Here is an 18,357-nt window from a genome sequence, read left to right as displayed (position 1 = left end):
TGCCTGGAGAAGGAAATGGCAACCCACTCCAGTAATCTTGCCTGGAAGATCCCATGGATGGAGGAACCTGGTAGGCTATGGTCCATGGGGTCACAAAGAGTCGGACACGACTGACTGACTTCACTTTTCACTTCCCATTTTGGGCTTCCCTTGTGGCTCAGCTGGTAAAGAATCCGCCTGCAATGTGAGGGACCTGGGTTAGATCCCTGGGTTGGGAAGATCCCGTGGAGAAAGGAAAGGCTACCCACTCCAGCATTCTGGCCTGGAAAATTCCATGGACTCTCCATGGGGTTGCAAAGAGTCAGACATGACTGAGCGACTTTCACTCACTTTCCCATTTTACTGTTGATGGCCAGTTAGGGGATAAATACCTGGGACATATCTGGAGGATATTCTGGGACCTATCTTTTGGTGAACATGCATGTACAGTTGACTCTCTGTATCTAAGAACTCCACATCACTGAATTCAATCAACCAGGGATTGAAAATATTCAGGAAAAAAATTGTCAAAAAGCAAAACCTGAATCAACAGCGCACGATTTACATAGCATTTACATTGTTTTAGGTAATATAAGTAATCTAAAGAAGATTTAAATTATACAACAGGATGTGTGTAGGACTTTTATGCCATTTTATCCGGGCTTCCCAGGTGGCGCTAGTTTTAAAGAACGCGCCTACAAATGTGGCGGACAAAGGAGGCTCAGGTTCAACCCCTGGGTCAGGAAGATCCCGAGGTGGGCATGCAACGCACTCCAGTACTCTTGCCTGGAGAATCCCATGGACAGACGAGCCTGGCAGGCTACAGTCCATGGGGTTGCAAAGAGTTGCACACTTCACGCCATTTTATGAAAGGGACTTGAGCACCCATGGATTCTGGCATCCAAGGAGGTCCTGGAACAAAGGCGAGTTTGGTATACTGAGGGATGACTACAAAGTACATTCATATTTTGTTAGGCTGTCACAGGGCAATTTAAATTCATAATTAGTAGATATAGCCAAATTATTTTCCAAACTAGTTATACTAATTACACTTTACCCAGCAGGATATGATATTTCTCTGTTTCTCCCATCCTCCCTCCCTCTTTTCCTTTCTTCCATTTACACATTAATTCACATTTACTGACAATCTATGGATTAGGCACTGGGTATCTGCCTTAAGTCTGTTTGAGCTGCTATAACAACATAGACTGGGTACCTTATAAACAACAAACACGTACTCCTCACAGTTCTGGAGGCTGAAGTCCAAGATCAGGGTGTCAGCGCCTAGGTGTGTTCCGAGCCCCCTCCTGGTTCGCAGCCTGTGGCTTCTGTGTCCTCGCATGGGGAAGGGCTCCGGAGCTCTGCTGGCCTCTTTCATAAGAGCTTTAATACCATTCGGGAGTGCTCCACTCTCATGACCTAACCACCTCCCAAAGGCCTCAATACTATCACTATGGGCATCAGGACTTCAAAACATGAATTTCAGAGGAGCACAAACACTCGGGGCACAGCAGTATCTAAAGGTGAATTAAGATGAATCAAGGTGTGGTTTCCCGGGGGTCCTCTCCATCTCCCGTTTCTTCCCCCAGCCACTAGCAGCCGCTAATCTGTTTTCTGTCTCTAAGATTTGCCTCTTCTGGACACAATATAAATGGAATCATACAAAATGTGACCTTTTCTGTCTGGATTCTTTCACTTAGCCTTATGTTTTGAAGGTTTATCTATGTTGTATCATGAATCAGAATTTCATTCCTTTTGATGGCTGAATAACATTCCCTTGTGTATATATACGCCACATTTTGTTTTTCCATTCATTAGGTGATAGACACTACCGTTGTTTCTATTTGACTATTAGGAATACTGATGCTGCAAATGGACATTTGTGTGTAAGTTTCTGCTTGAACATAGGTTTTCATTTCTCTCAAGTATACACCTAGGAATGGAACTGCTGGATCACAGGTGATTCTGAGTTTAATGCAGAATTAAGGATTTTAAGACGCTGCCAGATTGTTTTTCACTGTGGCTGCATCATTTTACATTCCCACTAGCACTAGATAAGGGTTTCAATTTCTTTACATCCTTGCCAACATTGCTCCATTTTCTTAATAGCCATTCTAGTAGGTGTGAAGTGCTACCTCACTGTCGTCTTTTTTTCAAACCGAAACATAGTTGATTTACAATGTTGTGTTAATTTCAGGTATTCAGGGTTTTGTGGGGTTTTTTGCATACCATATTCCATTATAAGTTATTATAAGATATTAGGTATAATTCCCTGTGCTATACAGTAAATCCTTGTTGCTTATGTATTTTATGTATAGTCAGTCAGTCAGTTCAGTCACTCAGTTGTGCCCGACTCTTTGCGACCCCATGAATTGCAGCACGCCAGGCCTCCCTGTCCATCACCATTTCCCGGAGTTCACTCAGACTCGCGTCCATTGAGTCAGTGATGCCATCCAGCCATCTCATCCTCGGTCGTCCCCTTCTCCTCCTGCCCCCAATCCCTCCCAGCATTAGAGTCTTTTCCAATGAGTCAACCCTTCGCATGAGGTGGCCAAAGTACTGGAGTTTCAGCTTTAGCATCATTCCCTCCAAAGAAATCCCCGGGTTGATCTCCTTTAGAATGGACTGGTTGGATCTCCTTGCAGTCCAAGGGACTCTCAAGAGTCTTCTCCAACACCACAGTTCAAAAGCATCAATTCTTCTGAGCTCAGCCTTCTTCACAGTCCAACTCTCACATCCATACATGACCACAGGAAAAACCATAGCCTTGACTAGACGGACCTTTGTTGACAAAGTATTATCTCTGCTTTTCAATATACTATTTAGATTGGTCATAACTTTCCTTCCAAGGAGTAAGGGTCTTTTAATTTCATGGCTGCAATCACCATCTGCGGTGATTTTGGAGCCCCAAAGCATAAAGTCTGACACTGTTTCCACTGTTTCCCCATCTGTATCTATTGACTCCGTAGTCTTAATCTGTCCCTCCCTGTCTTGTCCCTTTGGTAACCATGTTTGGTTTCTATGTCTTTGACTCTGTTTCTGTTTTGTATATAGATTCATCTGTATTATATTTTTTTAGATTTCATATATAAATGACATCGTATAGTATTTATCCTTTTCTGACTTATTTCACTAAGCATCATTTCTTTAGGTCCATCCATGTTGCTACAAATAGCAATATTTCATTATTTTTTATGGCTAGTAATATGCATTTTGTGTGTGGGGGGTGTATATACAAATACATAAACACAGACACACATAAATACCACATCTCCTTAAGTCAATCATTCACTGTGGTTTTGATTTGCATGTCCCTAATGACAAATGATGTTAAGCACTTTTTCATGGGCTTACTGCCCATTTTTAGATTTTCTTTCAAGAAGTGTCTACTCAAGTCCTTTGCTAATATTTTAACTGGGTTGTCTTTTTGTTGTTGAGCTGTTATGAGTTCTTTACATATTCTGTATAGTATATCCTTATTAGAGAAATGATTTGTAAATATTTGCTCTCATTCTGTGTGCTGTCTTTTTACTTTCTTGATAGTATCCTTTGATGCACAGAAGTTTTAAATTTAATGAAGTCCAATTCATCTAATTCTTTTCTCCTTTTACTTACTTGTGTTCTTGGTGTCATATCTAAGAATCTATTGCCAAATCCGATGCATGAAGATTTACTCCCATGTTTTCTTATGAGTTTTATGGTTTTAGCTCTTATGTTTAGGTCTTTGACCCAGCTTGAACTAGTTTTCACATAGGATGTGAGATGGGGTCCAACTTCATCCTTTTATATGTGGATATCTAGTTGCCTCAGTACCATTCATTGAAAAGACTGTTCTTCCCCCTGTTTAACTGTCTTGTCACCCTAGTCAAAAATCAACTGGTCATAGATATACTGGTTTACTTCTGGATATTCAATTCTATTTCGTTGATCTATATATCTAACTTTATGAAAATACTTTTTTTTGCTTTTAATACATATATATTTTTTATTGTAGTTCTTTTTGTTCCCTCTTTTTTTTAACACCAAAAACATTTTTGGGGTAAAGCCAATCCAGTGCCACTGTTCTGACTTCTATAGTTTCGTAACTAAGTTTTAAAATTGAGAAGTGTGAGTCCTCCAATTTTGTCCTTTTTTGCCAAGATTGTTTGGCATCTTGGGGTCCCTTGAAATTCCACATGATTTTAGATTCCACTTGCCCTTTTATGCAAAAACAAAAAAAAGGCAGCTGCTATTCTGATAAGATTGCATTGATTCTGTAGATATGAGTTCTACCATCTTTACACAGCATTTTGGCTATTGCATGTCTTATATATATTTTTTAGAACTAGCTTATCAATTTCTACCAAACTACAAACCTCAATCCATTTTTACTTGCCCATGGTCTTCCTCCCTGAAAACTTTCCTCCATTTGTTATACAGGATGTCCACAAAACTAATTCATATATTAAACCACTGGAAAGGTTAATGCTTCCTTCTACCTTAGAAAATTTCCTTCTTAGAAGGGCAAGCTGAAATCACACTGAATGTAATTTCTCTCAGCTTTCAAGAAAAAGTAATCCACAATATATAAATTTTTTAATTCATGAAAATAATAATCTTCCTAGTCAAAAGGTAAATTGTCTTACCTGTATAGCAAAAGTACCAACTCCACCTGAAGCGCCCAGGATTAAAACACTGCAATGCAAAAGAAACTATCATGAAGATATTAAGTCAACATAACTGAATAAACAAACAAGATGTTTTCAACATGTAACTGGCTCAAAGATAATCCCCAAAGCAAACATTCAGCTTCCCAAGATTCTATTACACAAGATTTTTATTTATCAGGTTCACCAAGAATCCATAAATGCTTAAAGTTAGACATACTATGAACTCTTTACCAAGAATACAAAATATCAAATACACCAATGATTTGTATTTTTAAAGTAGCTCAGATGGTTGTCGGTAACATTTGCCTTACAATTTTTCTAGGCTTAAATTACTATAGCTTTCTCTATAAGAGCAAGCTTTGGGATCCTTTTCAGTGTGCTACAGAATATTCAGTTGCTCTCTAAGAAAAATCACATTCCTGACCACATTCTTGCCAAAGTGGAATAAACGTCTTTTGTTCAGACAAGTCCCATCACGCTCACCAGCTTTCATAAAGGGAAACCAATCTTATCTTCAGTTTGGTTTCTTGCTAAAGCAGATGAATCTGTTTTATCAGTGCAAACATGCTTGTGCTCCAGGTTTTCACCGTGTTTGCTTACTGTGTGTAGTCTTCCTGCCTCTCCAGATCAAGAGTGTGCAGCCTGGGATTTGTGGATGAGTGCCGCTGAGGGCTGTGAGGGTGTGAACCCCCTGAAACTGTGAACTGACTCAAATAACATGCAAAGTTTGGTGAGCCCACGCCTAAGTGCACTGGGGAGAAGGGGGGTCCATCAGACTTATCACCAAGTTCCCAAAGAAGGTATGATTCAAAATCACTGCTTTACATAGTCTTACATTTCATTCTTGAATTAAGCTAGAGCTCCAGTGAACTCCCTTCCTCTGACTGCAGAGATTCAAGTCCTCAGAAAACTGTACTGAATTGCACTTTGGTGTTCTGTTACCAGTCTAGGCTGAGAGACAATACAAAAAGTTACTATTTGATATCTGATACTGCATTAGCTAAGGGATACTGTTGAGAGAATTCATGAGAGTTGTGGAGTGCCATATGGAGTGCCCACGGGAAAAAAAAACCATTTTTCTGAAGACTAAGTTGTAACTGCAGGCTGTGGGTCCCTCTTTGACTCAGCTGCTGGAAAGCGCAGGGAACTCTGTCACCTACCTTAAGCAGGGGCACCCGATCTTGGAACAGACATTGTGTTTATAATCTTAACTCTACTTTCGTTTTATTTTTTTCTCTCTTACCCAAATCACAGAAGGCTGACTGTCACCCTTTGGATCTTAGAAGTTACTGGTAATATTTTTCAGTCAGCTATTCCTTTTGAAACTAACACCATCAAATGTAACTAAGACAAGTCTCTTTGGAAACGATACTCCTTTTAGAAGAGTTACTTTTAATTTCACAGAATTATAAATTGTAAAGAATAAAAAAAATTTTAAGATACACTCTTCCAAAAATCCTTCAATTCACACATTTAATAGCCTTAATGCTTCCTAAATGGTGGTGGGGGGCGGTGGGCAGACTGCTTCACAGATACATCCAACAATTAGTTCATCCATGGAATATTTTACCCTCTTATTTTGGAAATATAAGTTTGGTCAAACTCTCATTTAAGTTCTTCACAATCTTATCTTTTTGCCATTCTGATTTCCTCTCAACTACTTCTACAACAGGCTCTCCACCTGTGCCTCCCTGGTCCCCTCGCATGCACCCCAAGTCCCACGCATGTTGGCCCAGGTCTCAAGCTCTCAAATGCCTTCACTGCCTGCTGAGATCTCCCTATCCGCAAAGGCTCACAGTTTGTGAACAATACCTGTTTGTCTGAACAATACCTCAGAGATAGCCCTGAGCCTGATGTCCACGCTGCGCGTGGCATGCTCTTAACTTTCATTCATATGCTTGCTGCCCAAGCCATTCTGCAAGCCTCAAGGACAGAGACTTATATATGCCCAGCACTAGTCGTACTACCTTCAGTATAGCAGATGCCTGATCCATGTTACTTGACTTTAAAATCATCGGACTTCCCTGGTGGTCCAGAGGTTAAGAATCTGCCTGCCAATGCAGGGGACACAGGTTCAATCCCTGGTCCAGGAAGATTCCACATATCATGGGGCAATTAAACCTGTGTGCCACAGCTACTGAGCCTGTGCTCCATAGTGAGAAGCTTGTGAATTGCAACTAGAGAGTAGCCTCCACTCTCCACAACGAGAAAGCCCATGCTCAGCCATGAAAACCCAGCACAGCCAAAAATAAAAATATAAATTATTTTTAAAAAATCATTTAAATCAGCATTATAGCTGACAATTAACAACAACTGCTACTACCCTAAATGTGGCAGTCACCTGGCTATTTGAAAAATTGCATTAAAGTTTCTTCCAATAAAGAAAAGCTTGAAATGAATTTCTAGTTCTCTCCCTAAGAATGCTGGATTAAGAGGATACCAAATACAATGGCTTCCCTTGTGGTTCAGTTGGTAAAGAATCCGCCTGCAATGCTGGACACCTGGGTTTGATCCCTGGGTTGGGAAGATCCCCTGGAGAAGGAAAAGGCTACCCACTCCAGTATTCTGGCCTGGAGAATTCCACAGACCGTAGAGGCCATGGGGTCACAAAGAGTTGGGACACGACTGAGCGACTTTTACACACACACACAAATACAATGGCTGCTCGGGGAACCAATGGCCAGACACATCTCCAGCCTCATCGCTCTTAGATCATAGCTCGCCCCCCCACCCCATATCTCTTAATCCAAAACAGTCTCACTCCTCCATATAAAAAAGCAAAACTGTGTTTCTCAGCAGTGCTTGGTGAAGAGGGTGTGGTTCTGCGTTAGCAGCTTCAGTTCCTGTGCTGCCACTTGATGGCGCCCGTGAGTGCAGAACAGGCAAAGAACAAGCCCAATGAGTGCTACAGACCAATGGTCTGTGGAAGCAGCCTGGGGACACACCATTCTCTGGTCCTGCAAGCTCCATGTTTTGTGGAGGCTTAACCAGGGCCTGTACTTTTCTTTAAACAAGGAAAGTCTCCAGATTGGACAGCAGGCAAATTTATTTTCAAGCCAACAGTAAGTCAGCTAGTACTCTGTGGTTTGAAGCCCTATAACTGAACAAACTCTTCTTGTACTCTTCAAAGCACTTTCAATAAAAAGGGAAAATCCTGCTGTCCCTTACCCTCAGTGGCCCTTCACTTCAGTGCTATAGAGTGGGAGTACTTTCTACCCAGCTGCAGTAATAGTCACAAGATACATTCAGACTTCACTGAAGTGGAAGCCTATTTGTCATGGTGAAGAAAAGTGTGCTGTATTGCTTGTTGGTTTATAAACAGCAAGTACCCAGGAAATACTCTTTGCAAAAAGCACTATGATTCAAAATTGCCAATAATTTTAACCACATTCCTCTCTTACCAAGGCCATATGCCCAGCTTCTTTTGAAGTCAGTGGGAACTGAACTGTGGCAAATATAAAAATATGGGGGAAGAAAATATGAATAATTATTAAGCTGCTAATGCACTTTAAACCCTAGATTCTCATTTTCCTCTGTCATTTCTGCCCATCTTTCCGCTCTCCCTAAACATACGTTAAGGCACTAAGGCAATGCCAACTTCTTTACGTGACCGAGTCACTCTATTCAGCATCTGGGCACCTAAGGCCTCTACAGTCCCATTTTCAGTATCACAATCTTACGAGACATGGCATCAACACCCTAATCGCCTTACAAATAAAAAATACATGAAACACACGACAAAACAGCAGGCGATCCAGAAGAAGGGAATTGCCTTTCAAATTTCTATACATTCTGGCTAAGCCCCAGAAGTCTTCAAATATCAGGGCGGGGTATCTAGAGACCCGGGGTCAAGTCCCCATGCTCTCATTAACTGAATCTCTAGACCTCAGATGCATCTGCAGTGAACGATAATCACAGAGGTGTACTCCAGGAATTAATGAATAAGAACTGGCATTTTCTCTGATATAAGCTTATATTTAGTTTCTTCACCTTTCTAACATAGAACTATATGACCGTCACGACTGCTCTCCCCAGACCACATACTTGTCATAATGGAAATAAAAATAAAAGTCACATCACAAGAGCAGAGTGCCCTTCATTAAGTCCTAATGGCTCGGAAACAGAGCTGATTTAAATATGGCTAAATCTTCCATCCGTAGAAACAAGTGGTCTTTAAAAAAATAAGGATGAGACTGAAAACACATAAACTCTTTTCAGTTTCACCCAGAACTCTTAAATCTGGGGGAGGCAGGGGGAAATGGGTGAAAGAAAGCGTATCATAATATGCTAAATTTATTCCCTTAAGTAAGTGAGAAACAACTTGAATAAGGAAAAAAGAGCTACAAATCAACCAAGCACGACCAAGACAGTCTGGGTTTGTGTGTCCCCTCCTTCCAAGCCTCCCTAATTCATGCAGACATTCCCCAACTTACAGAAGAGTTCATGTGTAAATTAGCTGTTTGGAACTTTAAACGCATTTTCCCATGAAAACAAAGCTACTTATACATCTTGGCAAGATGCCCAGGGTAGCCCTTTAAAAAGGTTTAGTTAACCCCATAATGGACCAAAAACCTCATAACAATGGTTCTATGAGACGTGTATTCAGAATTTCAACCGGGGGTACTGGGAACACAGCTCCCCAAACAGGACAGGCATTGGGAACCATACCAAGACATTGATTCCTTCCATCTGGTGCCAAACAGAAGGAGTAAGATGGAGGGAAGGATCATTTGGGATGGCGCCACGAGAATGGTTGAGAGGAGGATCTTCCCTGGAACTAACAGGGTTCAGGACATGCTGCCCCCAAACACAGCACCTTGGCAGATTGAATATTTTAAGCTGAAGGAATGTGAGAAACAGCAAATGCGGGAAGGACTCTCTGACCTTCTTCAATGAACCTGGCCGCAAGACCCTCGGTAGAAGTCTGTGCCCTGTGCCTGGGGGAAAAGAGCATCTGATCTCTAAGACCAGATGAAGTGGGGAGCCAGAAAACACTGGCCTTGCGGAGTTTTCTCACTTCACTGCATGCAGCACAGATATTTGTCCTAGAACATTTTCTCTACTCTGGAAAGGTAATGCAAAAACGTTCAGGTGTAAAAATCGAAACAGACTTATACAGAGAGCAAACGGGTCTCAGTTATTACCAGGTTCAAGCCCTGGGTCAGGAAGATCCCCTGGAGAAGGAAATGGCAACCCACTCCAATATTCTTGCCTGGAGAATTCCATGGACAGGAGTCTGGTGGGCTACCGTCCATGGGGTTGCAAAGAATCAGACACCACTGAGTGACTAACACTTTCACTTTCAAGGGAACAAAAGAATGCAGAAATAACTCTTATCAGGCAAGAAAGGTAACAACAGCAAGAAAGTGAAAGTGAAGTTTCTCAGTCCTGTCCTACTCTTTGCGATCCCATGGACTGTAGCCCACCAGGCTCCTCCATCCATGCAATTTTCTAGGCAAGAATACTGGAGTGGGTTGCCATTTCCTTCTCCAGGGGATCTTCCCAACACAGGGATTGAACCTGGGTCTCCACCATTCTGGGCAGACACTTTATCACCTGAGCCACCAGGGGAATCCCATGGAATAATAGCAAAGATAATGTCAATTACTGTTGTTGTTTACAATGTCATAGGTAAAGACTCCCAGTTGTTTCAGTGATAAAGATTAGCCTGAAGAGCTTAACTACCACAGGATGAGATAGCTGGATGGCATCAGTGACACAATGGACACGAGTTTGAGCATGCTCCGGGAGTTGGTGATGGACAGGGAAGCCTGGCATGCTGCAGTCCATGGGGGTCACAAAAGTTGGTCATGACTGAGCGAGTGAACTGAAGAATGATGATATCGACCTTTTCTGGCTCTTGTGATCGTAATCAATCAGAGCTTCCAAGGCCAAGTCCCTACATGAATATGCACATTCTCTTAGCTTAAAACTTTTCCAAAACTTTTCCAATTTTGTTTGTGATCAGTTCACCTCAGTTCAGTTCAGTTGCTCAGTCTTGACTGACTCTTTGCGACCCCATGGACCCCAGCATGCCAGGCCTCCCTGTCCATCACCAACTCCCAACTTTACTCAAACTTATGTCCATTGACTCAGTGATACCATCCAACCATCTCATCCTCTGTTGTCCCCTTATCCTCTTGCCTTCAATCTTTCCCAGAATCAGAGTCTTTTCAAATGAGTCAGCTCTTTGCATCAGGTGGCCAAAGTATTGGAGTTTCAGCTTCAACATCAGTCCTTCCAATAGACACTGAAGACCGATCTCCTTTAGGATGGACTGATTAGATCTCCTTGCAGTCCAACGGACTCCCAGGAGCCTTCTTCAACACCACAGTTCAAAAGAATCAACTCTTTGGTGCTCAGCTTTCTTTATAGTAAACTCTCACATTCATACATGACTTATGGAAAAACCACAGCCTTGACTAGACAGAGCTTTGTTGGCAAAGTAACATCTCTGCTTTTTAATATGCTATCTAGGTTGGTCATAATTTCCTTCCAAAGAGTAAGCGTCTTTTAATTTCATGGCTGCAGTCACCATCTGCAGTGATTTTGGAGCCCCCCAAAATAAAGTCTGTCATTGTTTCCACCGTTTCCCCATCTATTTGCCATGAAGTGATGGGACCAGATGCCATGATCTTAGTTTTCTGAATGTTGAGCTCTAAACCAACTGTTTCCACTCTCCTCTTTCACTTTCATCAAAGGTTCTTCTTCATTTTCTGCCATAAGGGTAGTGTCATCTGCATATCTCAGGTTATTGATCTCTTCCAGCAATCTTGATTCCAGCTTGTGCTTCAGCCCAGCATTTCTCATGCTGTACTCTGCATATAAGTTAAACAAGCAGGGTGACAATATACAGCCTGGACATATTCCTTTCCCTGTTTGGAACCAGTCTGTTGTTCCATGTCCAGTTCTAACTGTTGCTTCCTGACCTGCATATAGGTTTCTCAAGAGGCAGGTCAGGTGGTCTGGTATTCCCACCTCTTTCAGAATTTTCCACAGTTTGTTGTGATCCACTCAATCAAAGCTTTGGCATAGTCAATAAAGCAGAAATAGATGTTTTTCTGGAACTCTCTTGCTTTTTCGATGATCCATCAGATGTTGGCAATTTGATCTCTGGTTCCTCTGCTTTTTCTAAAACCAGCTTGAACATCAGGAAGTTCACAGTCCACATATTGTTGAAACTTGGCTTGGAGAATTTTGAGCATTACTTTACCAGTGTGTGAGATGAGTGCAATTGTGTGGTGGTTTGAGCATTCTTTGGCACTCAGATATGCAGATGACACCACCCTTATGGCAGAAAGTGAAGAGGAACTAAAGAGCCTCTTGATCAAAGTGAAAGAGGAGAGTGAAAAAGTTGGCTTAAAGCTCAACATTCAGAAAACGAAGATCATGGCATTTGGTCCCATCACTTCATGGAAAATAGATGGGGAAACAGTAGAAACAGGGTCAGACTTTATTTTGGGGGCTCCAAAATCACTGCAGATGGTGACTGCAGCCATGAAATTAAAAGACGCTTACTCCTTGGAAAGAAAGTTATGACCAACCTAGATAGCATATTGAAAACCAGAGACATTACTTTGCCAACAAGGGTCCATCTAGTCAAGGCTATGCTTTTTCCAGTGGTCATGTATGGATGTGAGAGTTGGACTGTGAAGAAGGCTGAGTGCCGAAGAATTGATGCTTTTGAACTGTGGTGTTGGAGAAGACTCGAGAGTCCCTTGGACTGCAAGGAGATCCAACCAGTCCATTCTGAAGGAGATCAGCCCTGGGTGTTCTTTGGAAGGAATGATGCTAAAGCTGAAACTCCAGTACTCTGGCCACCTCATGCGAAGAGTTGACTCATTGGAAAAGACCCTGATGCTGGGAGGGATTGGGGGCAGGAGGAAAAGGGGACAACAGAGGATGAGATGGTTGGATGGCATCACCGACTCGATGGACGTGAGTTTGAGTAAACTCCAGGAGAAGGTGATGGACAGGGAGTCCTGGAGTGCTGCGATTCATGGGGTCGCAAAGAGTCGAACACAACTGAGCGACTGAACTGAACTTCTTTGGGACTGGAATGAAAACTGACCTTTTCCAGTCCTGTGGCCACTGCTGAGTTTTCCAAATTTGCTGGCATATTGAGTGCAGCACTTTCACAGCATCATCTTTCAGGATTTGAAATAGCTCAACTGGAGTTCCATCACCTCCACTAGCTTTGTTCACAGTGGCTTCCTAAGGTCCACTTGACTTCACATTCCAGGATGTCTGGCTCTAGGGGGGTGATCACACCGTCGTGATTATCTGGGTCATGAAGATCTTTTCTGTATAGTTCTTCCATGTATTCTTGCCACCTCTTCTTAATCTCTTCTGCTTCTGTTAGGTCCATACCAATTCTGTCCTTTGTTGAGCCCATCTTTGCATGAAATGTTCCCTTGGTATCAATTTTCTTGAAGAGATCTCTAGTCATTCCCACTGAATTGTTTTCCTCTATTTCTTTGCACTTAACACTGAGGAAGGCTTTCTTATCTCTCCTTGCTATTCTTTGGAACTCTGCATTCAAATGGGTATATTTTTCCTTTTCTCCTTGGCTTTTTGCTTCTCTTCTTTTCACAGCTATTTGTAAGGCCTCCCCAGACAGCCATTTTGCTTTTTTGCATTTCTTTTTGTTGGGGATGGTCTTGATCCCTGTCTCCTGTACAATGTCACAAACCTCCATCCATAGTTCATTAGGCACTCTGTCTATCAGATCTAGTCCCTTAAATCTATTTCTCACTTCCACTGTATAATTGTAAGAGATTAAATTTAGGTCATACCTGAATGGTCTAGTGGTTTTCCCTACTTTCTTCAATTTCAGTCTGAATTTGGCAATAAGGAGTTCATGATCTGAGCCACAGCCAGCTCCCTGTCTTTTTTTTTTTGCTGACTGTATAGAGTTTCTTCACCTCTGGCTGCAAAGAATATAATCAATCTGATTTCGGTGTTGACCATCTGGTGATGTCCATGTGTAGAGTCTTCTCTTGTGTTGTTGGAAGAGGGCATTTGCTATGGCCAGTGTGTTCTCTTGGCAAAACTCTATTGCCCTGCTTTCATTCTGTACTCCAAGGCCAAATTTACCTGTTACTCCAGGTGTTTCTTGACTTCCCACTTTTGCATTCCAGTCCCCTATAATGAAAAGGACATCTTTTTTGGGTTCCAAAAGGTCTTATAGGTCTTCATAGAACCGTTCAACTTCAGCTTCTTCAGCATTATTAGTCAGATCTCTGTTCATTTCCAAGGCAAACCATTCTATATCATGGTAATCCAAGTCTACCATAGCACCGAAGTCTATCATAGACTTGGATTACCATGATATTGAATGGTTTGCCTTGGAAATGAACAGAGATCTGTCTGTTGTTTTTGAGATTGCATCCAAGTACTGCATTTTGGACTCTTCTGTTAACTATGATGGCTACCCCATTTCTTCTAAGAGATTCTTGCCCACAGTAGTAGATATAATGATCATCTGCATTAAAAATCACCCATTCCAGTCCATTTTAGTTTTCTGATTCCTGAAGTGTCAACGTTCACTCTTGCCATCTCCTGTTTGACCACTTCCAATTTGCCTTGATTCATGGACCTGACATTCCAGGTTCCTATGCAATTGCTCTTTACAGCATCGGACCTTTCTTCTATTGCGCAGCGCTGGAGCGGCAAGTGGCCAAGAGGAAATACCCCATGTCCAAGGTCAGTAGGCACGGCCATGAGGACATACCCCATGCCCAAGGTAAGAGAAACCCAAGTAAGATGGTAGGCACTGAGAGAGGGCATCAGAGGGCAGACCGACTGAAACCACAATCTCAGTGAACTAGCCAATCTGATCACATGGACCACAGTCTTCTCTAACTCAATGAAACTAGGCCATGCCGTATGGGGCCACCCAAGACAGACAGGCCGTAGTGGAGAGGTCTGACAAAGTGTGGTCCACTGGAGGAGGGAATGGCAAACCACTTCAGGATTCTTGCCTTGAGAACCCCATGAACACTATGAAAACGCAAAAAGATAGGACACTGAAAGATGAACTTTCCAGGTCAGTAGGTGCCCAATATGCTACTGGAGATCAGTGGAGAAATAACTCCAGAAAGAATGAAGGGGTAGAGCCAAAGCAAAAACAATACCCAGTTGTGGATGTGACTGGTGATAGAAGCAAGGTCCAATGCTTTAAAGAGCAATACTGTTTGTGATAGACCTCAGTATCCTCTTTACTTGCTAGTAATAAATCCTTCCTTCTCCGGAAGTTTGGCTTGGTTGTGTCTTTTGACTTGACACCCACCAAGAGGTGAACTGAGTTTTCAAGTAACACATACGTGCTTTTGTAAAACTTACAAAAGTAAGATATGCTGATAAACATGGCACCCCAAAATATACCACTTAGGCATAAGGATTATTCTGAGCTGAAGGCAACTGAGAAGCAGATGTAAGAAATCTCTGAACTCCTATTTGCCTAAAAGCAGGACAGAAGTTTAGAAAAGAGCTCCTCTGCTCTTTACCCGGAAGGACAAAGGTTAATCCCTGGAGATAACTTTAGATCCTTATCAAGGGAGAAGTCACCAACTTAAATTTGCATAACGAATTTTATTCTTGCTTTTCCTGGTATACTTTCCACAACTGGCCTTCCCTATACTTTTATCTTGAGCTTTAAGACAGCATTTTAGCCTGAATTCTAAGCTAACTCCTTGAGTAACTCACTCTTCTTGGGGGCATCTCTCATGTATGCAAGAGGCATACATGTTAATAAATTTGTTTTTCTCTTGTTAATCTTTTATCACAGAAGCCTCAGTAGAGAACTCAGAAAAGTATGGGGAAATTATTTTTCTTCCCCTACTAAGCACAATCAGTTTAGACTGCTATCTCTTTCCACTCCTGCCTCCCCTCCATTATATCAACACTTCCTCTCTGGCCAGGTGACACTACATTTGATTTGAAAAAATACCATTGCGTTGGGTTCAGTGGGAAATACTGACGTGGTGCACAGTAATTTCTGAGTTATTACAGGCTGCTCTGGTCTAAGAATGACTTCCAAGAATATTCCTACTTCCCACTACATCAACACAAGGTATCATGGTATTTTATTATGGTAAGACTGGATGTCATGGTACCTAGCAATGGATTATATGAGCAATGAAGGAAAACATACTGTTCACAGGGCTCTCAAGGCAAGAATACTGAAGTGGTTTGCCATTCCCTTCTCCAGTGGACGACATGCTATCAGTAAAGGACAGAAATGGTATGGACTTAACAGAAGCAGAAGATATTAAGAAGAGGTGGCAAGAATACACAGAAGAACTGTACAAAAAAGATCTTCATGACCCAGATAATCATGATGGTGTGATCACTCACATAGAGCCAGAAATCCTGCAATGTGAAGTCAAGTGGGCCTTAAAAAGCATCACTATGAACAAGGCTAGTGGAGGTGATGGAATTCCAGTTGAGCTATTTAAAATCCTGAAAGATGATGCTGTGAAAGTGCTGCACTCAATATGCCAGCAAATTTGGAAAACTCAGCAGTGGCCACAGGACTGGAAAAGGGCAGTTTTCATTCCAATACCAAAGAAAGGCAATGCCAAAGAATGCTCAAACTACTGCAAAGTTGTACTCATCTCACACACTAGTAAAGTAATGCTCAAAATTCTCCAAGCCAGGCTTCAGCAATACGTGAACTGTGAGCTTCCAGATGTTCAAGCTGGTTTTAGAAAAGGCAGAGGAACCAGAGATCAAATTGCCAACACCCGCTGGATCATCAAAAAAACAAGAGTTCCAGAAAAACATCTATTTCTGCTTTATTGACTATGCCAAAGCCTTTGACTGTGTGGATCACAATAAACTGTGGAAAATTCTGAAAGAGATGGGAATATTAGACCACCTGACCTGCCTCTTGAGAAACCTGTATGCAGGTCAGGAAGCAACAGTTAGAAGTGGACATGGAACAACAGACTGGTTCCAAATAGGGAAAGGAGTACATCAAGGTTGTATATTGTCACCCTGCTTATTTAACTTATATGCAGAGTACATCATGAGAAACACTGGGCTCGATGAAGCACAAGCTGAAATCAAGATTGCTGGGCAAAATATCAATAACCTCAGATAGGCAGATGACAGTACCCTTATGGCAGAAAGCGAAGAAGAACTAAAGAGCCTCTTGATGAAAGTGAAAGAGGAGAGTGAAAAAGTTGGCTTAAAGCTCAACATTCAGAAAACGAAGATCATGGCATCTGGACCCATCACTTCATGGGAAATAGATGGGGAAACAGTGGAAACAGTGACAGACTTTATTTTGGGGGGTGCCCCAAAATCACTGTAGATGGTGACTGCAGCCACGAAATTAAAAGATGCTTACTCCTTGGAAGAGAAGTTATGACCAACCTAGCTGATGCTACTGCTAAGTTGCTGTCGTGTCCAACTCTATGCGACCCCAGAGACGAGAGCCCACCAGGCTCCCCCGTCCCTGGGATTCTCCAGGCAAGAACACTGGAGTGAGTTGTCATTTCCTTCTCCAATGCGTGAAAGTGAAGTCGCTTAGTCATGTCCAACTCTTTGCAACCCCATGGACTGCAGCCTACCAGGCTCCTCCATCCATGGGATCTTCCAGGCAAGAGTACTGGAGTGGGCTGCCACTGCCTTCTCTGGACCAACCTAGACAGCATATTAAAAAGCAGAGACATTACTTTGCCAACAAAGGTCCGTCTAGTCAAGGCTATGGTTTTTCCAGTGGTCATGTATGGATGTGAGAGTTGGACTATAAAGAAAGCCGAGTGCAGAAGAATTGATGCTTTTGAACTGTGGTGTTGGAGAAGACTCTTGAGAGTCCCTTGGACTGCAAGGAGACCCAACCAGTACATTCTAAGGAGATCAGTCCTGGGTATTCGTTGGAAGGACTGATGCTAAAGCTGAAGCTCCGATAGTTTGTCCACCTGATGCAAAGAGACGACTCATTAGAAAAGACCCTAATGCTGGGAAAAATTGAGGGCAGGAGAAGGGGGTGACAGCAGATGAGATCATTGGACAGTATCACCGACTCAAAGGACAGAAGTTTGAGCAAACTCCAAGAGATGGTGAAGGACAGGGAAGACTGGTGTGCTGCAGTCCATGGGATAGCAAAGAGTCAGACACAACTGAGTGACTGAACAACAACTCACATTCTGAGATGGCCCACACTCTGTGGAGTGTTTCTCTTTAAATAAATCCACTTCTTACCTATTACTTTGTCTCTCACTGAATTCTTTCTGCAATGAGACATCAAGAACCTGAGCTTCACTGAGTGCTGAAACCAGGTATGTGATCTCAGTTGGAAGACTGTGAGGTCAAGTCCCAATCTGAGGTGCATGGTGTTCAGAGGAATGGCTAGTCTTATAGGGAAATCACCCCCCTATACCCAGTTTCCATGCTGCCACTTCTAAGGCTGCCTAAATGTCACTTGTGCCCAAATTTCCTCAGGAAGAGAGCTTCTGAGGCACTGCACTTCTCAATCCATGGAATGTTTTCCCTTGAATAAAGGACATCACCCTTGCTACTAAATTGTATTATTTCTGTCATTTAACACCACTCTTGGGCTTCCCTGGTAGCTCAGCTGGTAAAGAATCTGCAATGCAGGAGACCCTGGTTCGATTCCTGGGTCGGAAAGATCTGCTGGAGAAGGAATAGGCTACCCACTCCAGTATTCTTGGGCTGCCCTGGTGACTCAGCTGGTCAAGAATCTGCCTGCAAAGTGGGA

At 42.4% G+C, this 18,357-nt stretch overlaps 1 protein-coding gene across 2 annotated transcripts in view; it reads right to left on the bottom strand.

Moving 5' to 3' along the window:
* RTN4IP1 (reticulon 4 interacting protein 1) overlaps positions 1–18,357 on the bottom strand; it is a 53,056-nt gene that overhangs the window by 19,732 nt on the left and 14,967 nt on the right. For both annotated transcript variants that reach the window (XM_040238566.1, XM_040238567.1), the window contains exon 5: positions 4,605–4,653. In XM_040238566.1, the coding sequence (XP_040094500.1) occupies positions 4,605–4,653 (49 nt within the window). The remainder of the gene's footprint in view (positions 1–4,604; positions 4,654–18,357) is intronic.

Source organism: Oryx dammah, unplaced genomic scaffold (genome assembly GCF_014754425.2).
Source record: "Oryx dammah isolate SB20612 unplaced genomic scaffold, SCBI_Odam_1.1 HiC_scaffold_4, whole genome shotgun sequence".
NCBI lineage: Eukaryota > Metazoa > Chordata > Mammalia > Artiodactyla > Bovidae > Oryx > Oryx dammah.
Note: the sequence above shows the minus strand (reverse complement) of the source record. Positions and strands in the feature narration are given on the sequence as shown.